The 12,026-nt window shown below is 45.4% G+C and overlaps 1 protein-coding gene across 1 annotated transcript; it reads right to left on the bottom strand.

The window, feature by feature from the left end:
- Window positions 1–10,576: 10,576 nt before the first annotated feature.
- On the bottom strand, window positions 10,577–12,026 carry LOC149352571 (uncharacterized). Its single transcript, XM_089575706.1, has 2 exons — window positions 12,015–12,026; window positions 10,577–11,041 (listed from the first exon to the last, which is right to left on the bottom strand). The coding sequence occupies exons 1-2, from the start codon at window positions 12,024–12,026 to the stop codon at window positions 10,577–10,579; spliced, it is 477 nt and encodes a 158-aa protein (XP_089431832.1).

The following is a 12,026-nucleotide window of genomic DNA, read 5'->3' as shown; positions in this document are numbered from 1 at the left end:
CCAGTCGAGGCAATATTTATTTTATTTATCTTTTGTTGGGCCAAGGCCACCCTCACGGTCAAGCTTCACACAAGCTCAGTGAGCCGGTTTGACCTCGTGAAGTAGTGTTTTCGCACTAAAACTCTCCTGCAGCTTGTTCTACGTTGAAAGCCGCTTTCAGCAGCTGTCAACCGACTAAGTACAGCTGTTTGTTACAAGTTCGTGAGATGCGAACAGCTGCGGTAGGAGATACGCCATCCCGTCATCAGGCGCCATCGTGCGTCTCTTGGACCACTAGACGAATGAGGCTGCACTACATTACTTTAGAGATAATGGTGACTCGTCTATTAGCTCTCAAGATTTTGTCTAATTTCAGCTTTACTGCTCACCATGTATGTACGGGAGCAGACCTTAATCACATGGTGTTGTTGCTTAACGTTACCAGGAATTCGGGACAGCGCCCAGGCAGTGCTGCGAAGCCTAGTGACTTTTAGTGCGTCAATGGCAGCCACTCGGCCATTCTCTTTCGGTCAAAGCGATGCGCCACTTGGTGGTAGCCACAAAGGAACTGTAGTCGGAAACAACTCAAGACCGAAGCGGCAAAGACCGATCGGAGGAAGGCACTTAAGCTAATAGTGTCGATCGATCGTCGTGACATCGACGTCAATCTCATTTCATGGAGGCGCCTGCCACCTACCTGCGACGTCACACTACGTCATTGGTCAACGCCATTGGTCGGGCGGCCTCCTTTGAGGGGTGTTTGCCGCTTCGTTCTTCAGTTGTGGTTTTAGGTTTTATGTGCTCTAACGTCCCAAAGCGAATACGGCTATGAAGGACAGCGTTCTATCCGACTAAAGAGAGAAAGACTAAGGAGTTCGATCCGAATTTAGAAGCGACTGCCCAAAATTCCCGGTAAGTATACTTTTTCTTCCCTATTCGTTATTAAGGAGGACTCGATTAATGAACAGCTTTGCCCGGGAGTCTAAGGCTCCATATAAATGAGGCACGACTGTATAGAAATATAGCGACAGCTTCCGAACCCGAATATACCGATTTCACAAAGCCTACTGCGCATGTGTGCGTTTACCGGAAGCAGCCAGCCGCCATGTTGGTTGTAGTCCTTCGTGGCGTCGTCTGCACGACAGCCCACTTTACTTTGTATCTTGATTGACATTATACCCGGTCGCAGCAAGTTTCCGCCGTTTCGTTTATTGTGTTGAGCTAAAGGAAACAGAGGCGCAACGATGGAGTTTCGAAGTGCACAATGCTAATCGCAGCAGGAGCAACGCACAGAGGATGGTCATTTGCCGCATGAAGTGGAGTGACCACGGCGGCGACGCTGCGCTTGTTGCTCGAATCTTGTTTTTGAAAATGCTGCAGGTGACGATGAAAACGGGCTTGACCGTCACTTTCGTTCATTTTGCCAGCAGAACATTTCAACGCATAGCGATGCACGCGTTTTGCGTCTTCAGACAGCGTTCACATTTCTTGCCACCTTGGTTTGCGGTTTCAGTTATTCGCTGTATTCATCTGGGCATTCGCTATAGACGTGCCTGTTCTCTTTATTTTTTGCACCATGTCTCTTGTCTTCCTGCCTTCTTGAAAGGTCTCGAGAAAATTATCCTAGATAGAATGTCACGCTTCTGCAGCAAGCATAATATAATAACTACTTCGCAATATGGTTTTAGAAGGGACAGGTCTACAGAACTGGCGCTTTTGGACCATAAGGAATATATTCTAAAACAGTTTGAAGAGGAATGTATTGTTATGGGTATTTTTGTTGATTTTAGCCAAGCCTTCGATTATATTAGTCATACTATCCTTTTTGAAAAATTGCATCATTATGGTATACGGGGACATGTTTTGGCTCTGCTCAAAAGTTACCTATCAAATAGATTTCAATATGTCGACATAAATGGTTTCATTTCTCACAGAAAAAAAATAATTTCAGGAGTCCCACAGGGTAGCATTTTAGGCCCTGTCCTATTTAATTTGTACATTAATGATATTGTACACATCTGCTCAGATACCAAGTTCGTTATATATGCCGACGATACGAGTGCTTTGGTGCCATCACGTTCTGAAGCTGAAAGAATTACTAAAGCAAATAATTTTCTGCGCAAATTGGACTCGTGGACTTCCAGCAATCATTTAAAACTTAACGCAAACAAAACAAAGGTGGTAATTTTTCGACCAAAAAGTAAGCAAATTTCGTCACAAGGAACCGTAATGTTTAGATCCGCAGCCATTGATGTGGTAGATACTATCAAGGTGTTAGGGGTATATTTTAATACAACTTTACAATGGAATGATCATGTAAATAGTATAATCAGTAAACTGAGCTGCATAACTGGAATTTTAAATCGCAACCGCTATACTCTTCCAAAAAAAGTTAAACTAATGGTCTATAACGCTCTCTTTGTCTCCCACCTAAACTACTCTCATTTAGTCTGGGGAACAACAACAAAAACTAATCTGTTGAATCTTGAAAGGCTACAGAAAAAAATTGTACGAATAATTGAAAACGTTGAATACACCGCACCTTCTTCACATATCTTTGCTTCGCTTAATTTATTAAAAGTAAGAAATATATACGAATACAAATTATGCAGGCAGTACCGTTTAAGTGTCCAACGAAAGAGTACAGTTTTTACTAAAATGGCAGAATTAAGACCCAATTATCCCACCTACAGCACCAGAACTCCAGAACGATGGAAAATTCCAAAATGTCGCTCTGCCTATGGACAACAAACACTCCGGTATAATCTTCCGCGATTATTGAATGCTGCAGAAAAAGAAGCCGCTGATGTATCCAATATGTCTCTTCCAAATATGTACAAATATTTTGCTACTCATACTTTCCTTTTTTTTTGTGAATGAACGCACAGGTTTATCCTTATGTTCAATTGTTTATGTTCGACTGTTTATTGTTCGACTGTTTATTGTTCGACTGTTTATTGCCCCACTCTGCTGCTGTATACACTGTAAGGGGGCGGAGGATTTTTCAAGCCGCAAATGTACGGCTTTTCCCTCCGCCTCCTTCCACTTCTTTGTGGAGAATAAAACTTGTATGTATGTATGTATGTATGTATGTATGTATGTATGTATGTATGTATGTATGTATGTATGTATGTATGTATGTATGTATGTATGTATGTATGTATGTATGTATGTATGTATGTATGTATGTATGTATGTATGTATGTATGTATGTATGTATGTATGTATGTATGTATGTATGTATGTATGTATGTATGTATGTATGTATGTATGTATGTTGTCCAAAACTGGCGATACGGTAGTATTTTTTATTCACGTAAACACATAAATGTATTCACGACGTGCTCGGCGGGTCACCAGCAGGAAACCTGAGCAGTTCGCGTGAGCTATGACGCTTTTCTAAATGGAGTTGTGACAAATTCACGTAAACGCTTCACGTAAATGCTACTGTTCAGGGCAAAATTATAAAAGGAGAAGCCAATTGTGAAGGTTTTGAGTCCGCCAAATTAGGTTTGCATGATTTTTAATTTCGCGACCAATTGTTTCGTTTTGATTGTTACAATACTAACTACATTTTATTTAGGTTAATATAATCTTTGCTGCCATGGCCCCTCCTGTACGTCTCCCTCTAGCTATTTTCTCAGTACGAGTCTGAATATGTTGACTGATGTGTAAACACGACATGGATATTCTTTTTTTTTTTCGAACATACTAAGCAAAATGTGGGTGATGTCGCGGCATAAATGCACATATCACATATGCTTAATCAATCAAAGCAATATCACATATGCTTAACGACCCATGTGCAACAAAACGTCAGGAATTATTCCACATTTCTACGGTTTCATAGCCTCGCTTTCTCATTCCGTGAAATAGAGGAAGCACTCGCTAGAATGGCAGCTCGAGATAACGGGAGTGGATACACGCATCAAAGGTACATTGTGTATTCCTGAATATGACAATAAAAGTTAACACAGTTGTTCACTTACAATCTTACATCGGGCAGAAATCCCTGCAAAGACAGCTTGACCAGGCAGCACGAAGGTGAATCCGATCGCCTTCTTTCGGCAGGGATAATCGTAAAATGTTGGGCAGATTCGGTTCACAGATCCCCAGAATGGGAAGCGGTTGTGTCTGAAATCCGGGACTCGAGCCCGCGGGCATTCCACTGAGAAATAAAAGCTTGTTTGACCATCAAGGCTCATAAGACAATGTTTTGTCTTTCCGAGAGACTGCCTTGCTTGCTAGATTGTGACTTTGTCTCTCGTTCCTTCTCTCTTCTCTTCTCTTTTTATCCCCTCATTCCCTTCCCCAGTGCAGGGTAGCCAACCGGAAACCCTTCTGGTTAACATCCCTGCCTTTCCCCCTGTCTTTATCTCTCTCTCTCTTCTTTCGGCAATTTAAGGGACTGCCTCAAAGCTGAGCGGCGCGCTAATGGATTTCAGACAGCTTCAGAACTTGCAAATTTGCCATTTGTCAGTGTCCACTGATCAACAGGGACAAGACGGCTAAGTCTACTGTACAGTACTTCTTCAGCTGCCTCTCATGAACAGCTTCTACGCTATGTCTTGGGGGCCTTTTCCCTTCGAGAAAACGAAAAATCCTGGACCTTCTGCTTCGCAAAGTTGTCGCAGCTCATGAAACCTCTCAAGTGAACCCACTTGTCCCACAAATCCAGCTTTCATGCAGACAAAGATCGCGTGGCGACGCAAACAGGACTGCTTCGGGCGTGCGTCACGCACCGCGCCGACGCGGCCGCCGGTCGGAGTACCACAACTCCCAGAGTGCACCGCGGCGGTGGTGGCGTAGCGTAACTGCCGGTGAAATCGGTCTATTGCCAAAAAGAAAAAAAAAGTAAAGGTAAGAGTAACAGAGAGAGAGAGAGCCTCTGCGGCTGCTGCGGCCTCCTTGGCCCAGTCACTGAGCTTCCGCTACCCTTCCAGGCTCTCGCTGGACAGCGCTGCCTCCCGCTGCTCCGTTCTAGCATCCTGTATTTTGGGAGCTGCCGTGTCGTTTTGGCAGCCCCATGTAGCATGATATAGAGTCGGTTTGTCCCCGCACCGGGGGCATACGCTTTCATTTGTGTGGGGTGAATGGCGTGTGGGGTAGCAGTAAATAAGTGAATGTCCCACCTGCCAGATTGCTTCTAAGGAGTACTACATAATCTGTAAACCAGGTTTGTGTTTATATTTCATGGCACTCATTCCCATTTCCAAGATCAGGCGCAATGCCCACTGGCCAATGCCCATTGACGAAGGGCAAAAAAGGATCGGGAGAGCACATACATCGCCCCTCGTGTGGTTGCGTACTTGCACGATCGCTTAAGCCGCCTGCATAAACACCATCGCGTTGGCTACCGCGGTTGGACGTCACGCGGTCGTCAGACTACCACGCATGCATCTTACGTGCGAGGAAGTCAGACTCAAGAAATCTGGACAAACGCTTCAAGTTTGTACGGCTGCCACTGCACGCTAAACACTGAAAATCGCCGCGAGAATTTGGAATGTTTGGTACATCCTATTGATTCTCTATGGCCGCCAGAAATAGTTGGTGTGAGCGCAGGAAGCATCTTTTAGGACATAATTTGCAGCGAGGAGGAATAGTCGGTCGGGGTAATCCCCATGTTTGCGCATCTCGGGACTCATCGTTTTCTCAAAATTACAAGCTTAAAATGTCCGCATTGATTTGCGCGCTGCTCACTACGGGCTGCCAACAGACGACGTTAGTTGCTGACTGTTCACGAAAGCTGGGCATACAAAGAGGCCGACCACCGAACGGCCAAGCGGAGGCTTTGGCATCGCTTGAGTAAATGATTACATAGAAATGGAGTAGAATTTCTATATATCTCAGCCATCATAGGTGGATTTGAACATAAAATCTTTGGAATGTTACTGGGGGCTAGGAGAGATTAGAATAGCCAAAGGCCACCGCGCTATCAAAAATGTCTGCCGGTGTCCGTGCAACCTATCGTTACCGCAGAAAAAAATTAATGAACAGTAATTGGACGCTATCGAGTTTTTGCAGTGCACATGCGTCGACGTGCATGAGATTGTGTGCCGCACATTAAGGCGTGCCAATGATGCTTTATGTAGAGGAAAGAAGCCAGCAGCCATTCAGTGTCTTACATGATGCGTTATATGCGACAGTAGCTGATATACTAAATAATTACCCTTGACGCATCGTTTTCTCGTACCCGCTTCAAGACGCTATTAGACCAACATCTACGAGATGCAACCACAATAACCACGCATGCAGCTTTAAAAATGTTTTCGTGAATAAGCTGTATCGTTGTCTACTGCTAAGATCATATTTGTTCTGGAAAATGATGTTCTAATCCCTAGAAAAAATATTGCCCTCCCAAAGCGCGTAGCACTGCGTTTGTATTGTTCTTTATTGTCTCTCGCTGCGGTGCATCGTAGTCGGCATATGAATGGGTTTATTGTGCCTGACATTTATGGCTCCTATAGTGGACAGTATGGCTTAGTTTAAACTAATGTATCTTTTATACAAAGTGGACTGATCTGCTCGTGGGGGTATTATGACTCGAAAAAACAAACAAACAAACTTGGGGGCCTTCTTAAAGGTGCACTGAAGAGGAATCTGAACTTGTCTTTTTGCCGCGGGAACTCGATCTACACGTTTTGAGCATTCTTAGAAACTTCGAATTATTGCCCTGTGTGACTGATTTTCCTAATTAAATCGAATTAACGTCTGGCTCCCGCCTTTTTTTAAAAAAAAAAAACTCTGCCCGCCTCGTACGGTGGGCGGAGTCGACCAACGCGTGGAGTGCCTTGCAGCCAGCTCCGTGGAGGCTTTGCTTTCGCTTTATTTCGTTTTTTTAGGTTTCCGTGAATAAATAGTTTCATTCGCAGATAATATAGCCGCAAAATAAGCCCGCAGAAATAAAAATACGCGCGGACTATTTGCTTCTACGGACTACTACGTATTACTCCGCCGCCGATGGCAGAGCGGCAAGCCGCTGCGTGACTGGCTGAAAGGCACTCCACGCGTTGGTCGACTCCGCCCACCGTACGAGGGAGAATTAAAAAAAAAGGCGGGAGACGGACGGTAATTCGATTTAATTAGGAAAATCAGCCACACAAGGCAATAAATCGAAGTTTCTAAGAATGCTCGGAACGTGCTGATTGAGTTCCCGCAGCAAAAAGACGAGTTCAGATTCCTCTTCGGTGCACCTTTAGCAACATTAATAAAGAACAAAAAGCTGCAGAATTTAAATTGCCTGCTATGGTGTCTACAATGAGTGTCTTATGTTCTTGCGATTTTCCCGTCAAAGCTCCCGTTGGAACCGGTTTCACGGCCCTTACATGGTATGCATGAGTCAACACCTTCTAGAATGTTCGAGTTTCTTCTATTGGCTTATCATTTGGGATAATACTAATCCGACTAACTCACATTAGTCCACCACTAATCCCCACTAATCTACCTTTGTCCATTTTTTGGCTGGGCCAACTTCCAAGATATGGGGGGTTCTTTGGAATTTCTGGGTGTGAGTCAGCTTCCAAAATTTGCGGGACCTTAGATTTTTAAATTTGGCGATGCCATTTGGTTTTTTCCACTGGTAGTCACGAGGTGTTGATGACGTCACGACCTTCTCAATCGCATTCATAGATCGCGGTGAGTCCTCATACCACTACTGGCGCAGCTGTGCAGCGGTTAAGAGATGCGCCACTGCCTCTTCAGGTGGCTGTTTCAAACACAGCCACAGGTGGGACTTGTGAGTCCAAGTTGCTCTTCCCGAGCTCCTGTAAGGCTCATGCGCAGGGCCACGGTGAGCAGGTGGCAATCGCTTTCAATTTGGCAACGGTGGCCAGTTTGCCACCTGCCATGGTGGGCATGTTGTGATGACGTAACAAGGATAAGTGACCTCCCTCGATCAATCAGGGAATTTCATGACAGGGAAGAGGGAAATTGTTTGAGACGACAACCTAAATGCTCTTCATTAAAATTTTTTGGAAATATTAATATTGCAATTTTTCGACTTTTTACTGCAATAAAGCGCAGCCTCCAAAATTTCTCAACCCAAGCCTCTACCACACAGCTATTTCAGTGAAGATGTTGACAAAAGTGATAGCAAACCTAAAGTAAGGCTTTTAACGCGATAGTGTTCAGGCTCTCACTCTGCAGAAAAATCGTCGTCGTCGCGTCGGTTCTCTGAGTGGAAAATTCGGATTGTGCCACCGGCCCACCGATTGCGAGAAAACTGCCCACCATGACAGCTGGCAGTTAAAGTAATGATTGTTCGCGAGAGGTTGCTCAGAAAGAGCAACCTGGGCCTCACAAGCCCCACCGATGGCTGTGTATAAAACGGCCACCTGCCGGGGCAGTTAGTGGGGCATCGCTTAACCGCTGCACCACTGCGCCATGAGCAGTATGGGGAGACCCCGCGACCTATGAATGTAAAGTAGAGTAGGACTAATTCCGCATGTATATGCATGTAGCAAGAACCTAGACGACAGAGAAGGAGTGCTTGCCTCTAATATTATCGCATTGCACTATTAAGTGTAGGTTAAGCGTCATGTGATGGAATGAGGGCGGATAGGGTGAAATATTTAGGTGTTACATTTACCCATAAGCTAAGCTGGAACACTCATATAACCAACACGTGTGCAAAAGCATTCAAACAGCTCGGCTTTCTGGGTAGAAAACTGTCGGCAGCTCCTCCTCATGTAAAGCTAACAGCCTATAATACCCTCATATGGCCCATCCTTGAGTACGGCACCATCATTTGGAGCCCTCATCAGTCATACGTCAACGAACAACTTGAAAAAATTCAAAATAAGGCCCTTCGGTTTATTTATTCCTGCTATTCACGCCATGACAGCGTATTCCCTCCGAGCTAAAGGGCGTATCCCTACCCTTGCTTGCCCGTGACGCATAGCTTCGATGAAGTTTCTTGTTCTCCTTTGCAATGATCGTACAAGAATTGATAAAAAGCAGTGCATCAAGGCACCTTGTCATCGTTCAAAGCGATTAAACCATGAAAAGTGGATAGACCCATCCCAGCGCGATGCAACACATATAAATTTTCATTTTCCCCGTTAGCTATTGAAGAATGAAATAATCTGGCTCACGAATTCATGGGCGACGTCTCTCTTGATATCTTTTTTGGAAAACGTAGAGTCATTCTTTTGAAAAGAGAATTTAAAATAAAAAAATAACTTCTACGATGTCTCGAGTTATTCACCGCTAGTGTTCAGTTTAATAATAAGTTTTTGTACTTGTGCCTTTTCACTAACACGTTGACCTTTTTGTATCTCTTCGTTGTTTTCTTCTTTCCCGTATTTTAGTTTCATCGAAATGAACGTGTATGGCAATGCGTATGTCCTTTGACAGTCTCTTGACGCACTCTATATTTGTTATCAGCCTATTTTCTATGGTCTATCCTACTGCAGTGCGCATGTTTTTTTATCTTGTGTATGTTAAACTGGATATGCTATTTTTTTGTATAACTGTCCCATTATTTTGCCCACTCCTGTAGAGCCTGGTTTGGTTTAGTTTGGTTTATGGGGTTTAACGTCCCAAAACGACTAAGGCTATGAGAGACGCCGTAGTGGAGGGCTCCGGAAATTTCGACCACCTGGGGTTCTTTAACGTGCACTGACATCGCACAGTACACGGGCCTCTAGAATTTCTCCTCCAAAGAAATTCAACCGCCGCGGCCGAGATCGAACCCGCGTCTTTCGGGTCAGCAGCCGAGCACCATAACCACTGAGCCACCGCAGCGGCTGTACAGCCTGTACAGTACAGTATACTGTACAGTGCAGTATGCTGTCCTGTACAGTATGCTTAAATAAATAATCAAAAAATAAAGAAAAAACAGTGTCCGTGACTGCGAAGTGCTAAGCAAAGAGGACCGCAGGTTGCTGAAGGCACCCGTAAAACCGCGTCATACCCCGTCATCTCAAATTTGTGTTTTTGTTTGGCCTCTCACCGTTCAAAGTCTTCTTATCAGTACACTTGAAATTTGGAAAGCACGTTGTCGGACGTCCTAAGAGTCAGGAAATACTAAAACACCGTAATTTCCGTTTGGCACACTGGTATGGCTTTATTGATGATATATTGTACACGCTGCTGAAGCTGCATGAGGGTAGCCGAGATGGATCTTGACATAGGCTTTGAGTACTGGTGAACAAGGCGCTGTACGTTGGTTTCTGGTACAACAACCTCTGAAACGGGAAAAGAAAGCAAGAGTGTTTAGATATATCCTATAGTGTATTTAGTCAATGCAGTAGACAGCTGCTATTTGGAATGTATGTACCGAAAGGGTATTTCAAGATTAAGCTATTGTTGCTTACCGTTCGGTTTTTAGTTACAATTTCCTGACACAGACATCCTCTGGGCACTAGTTTAGGCACGTTTCGGCATTAATAATACGCTTCATGCAAGAACATACGTTAACAGTTTTCAAGATGACATTTACGCAGGAAGTTCATTCAGCGCCAAGGCAAATTAATTTGTGCGAGCAGGGGCTCATTAAAAGCTACTATCAAAGCAAATGAAAGAGAAAATTTTCAAAATGGCACAAATCAGCAGCTTACCAGCTCCAGCGCAACGCAGGTCTTCACAGCACACCTCTTCAGCCCTTGAGGGCGTAGTGTCCGTAGCCAAGGCCACCGTACCCGGCGCCTGATCCGAGGCCGAGTCCGCCGAGACCGACGCCACCTCCGAGGCCGGAGTGGGCCACGATCGCGCCTCCGCCGTGGACCTTGCTCACGTGGTGCACAGTCCTGACGAGGAAGGCGGGTCCGGCAACTGCCTTGGAGAAGCCCGGTCCGCTTTGAAGCAGGGCCACGGAGCTGCCCACGCCTACGCCTCCAAGCCCAAACCCGGCAGCGGGCAGGGCCACTCCTGCGGCTGGCAGGGCCACGCCGCCATAGCCAAGGCCGCCTCCGAGGGCCAGGCCTGCCCAAGCAGTGGCCAAGAGGCCGAGGGAAACGGCGGCGAACACCTGGGTGGGCAACCAGAGCCTCTTCAAGCTGCCGTATTCGCGACTTCGGGCCACAGGCGTTCGGAAGACGACGGTTGCTTTCACACATCGCCTCTAATCTTTTCCAAGATTTTGCTTCTTACTGCTTACTTTGAGTTTTAAAAACAGTAAGCACCAGGTTTAACTAGTCCTGATCATCATCTGCTGATGTTGTACCCGTTGTTCCGCTAAGTCACGCATGTCTTTGACGGAAGCGCAGGAAACGTCGCGCTTACGACCCTGATGCACTAGCCTAATAAAAAGCTTGCTGATTGCGACGTCTACGAACACAATGAATTTACGGGGGGTCGGCACAATCGTACTAAAATTAAAGGTCGTCTCGACAGGACATCTCGCCTAGGTATTCTTCATCTTAACCCATGAGTTGCTGGATCACGTACCCCCTTTGCCAAAAGTAAAGGAGCCGCAGGCTTTTGTTTCTCAACCGTATAACTGTCCCTTTACGGCACCCCTAAAAACCGAAAGGTATCAAAACGTGAGGACAAGGGCTCACCTTACTTTACACAGATTCAGAGCTTAAGGGCTGCTGTAAGTGCTTCGCTACGCGGCTAAGAAAGGAACCGCCGTTGACCGGTGACTTTTAGCAAAGACTGTACGTGTGCCATATGTGAAAGCTCCTGAACCCTCCTTGACATCTGTTTGTAGTAGCTTCTAATACTCAAATTACGCACTGCGGTATCGCGCTTCATAACGCATTGCAACATTGATACCCCGCCTGTAAAGAAAATCCATTCGCGCCAAATGGACTTCCTCAAGCATTGCTGGAGGACTGCAGCAGTGCTTTAAGGAATCCTTTCAGCGTCACGCTAGAGAGGACCCTTGCCTCTAGAGAGGTGTCAACCCCGCAGTAATAAGCCAAAGCATCATTGAGGTCCGGGGAATTTCGTTAGACGTTAAAATGCCTGGATAACCTTCCCAATATAAAAATAATTTTATCCCACAGATACAAGGAGGCTGGAAAGCTTGAGAACACGTCCAGTTAGCCAGCCAGAGAATACTAATGGCACATATCCTTCGCTGCACTCACCAGAGACTTCAT

The sequence above is a fragment of the Amblyomma mixtum genome, chromosome 3 (genome assembly GCF_055824585.1).
Source record: "Amblyomma mixtum isolate Tamu chromosome 3, ASM5582458v1, whole genome shotgun sequence".
Taxonomy (NCBI): domain Eukaryota; kingdom Metazoa; phylum Arthropoda; class Arachnida; order Ixodida; family Ixodidae; genus Amblyomma; species Amblyomma mixtum.
Note: the sequence above shows the minus strand (reverse complement) of the source record. Positions and strands in the feature narration are given on the sequence as shown.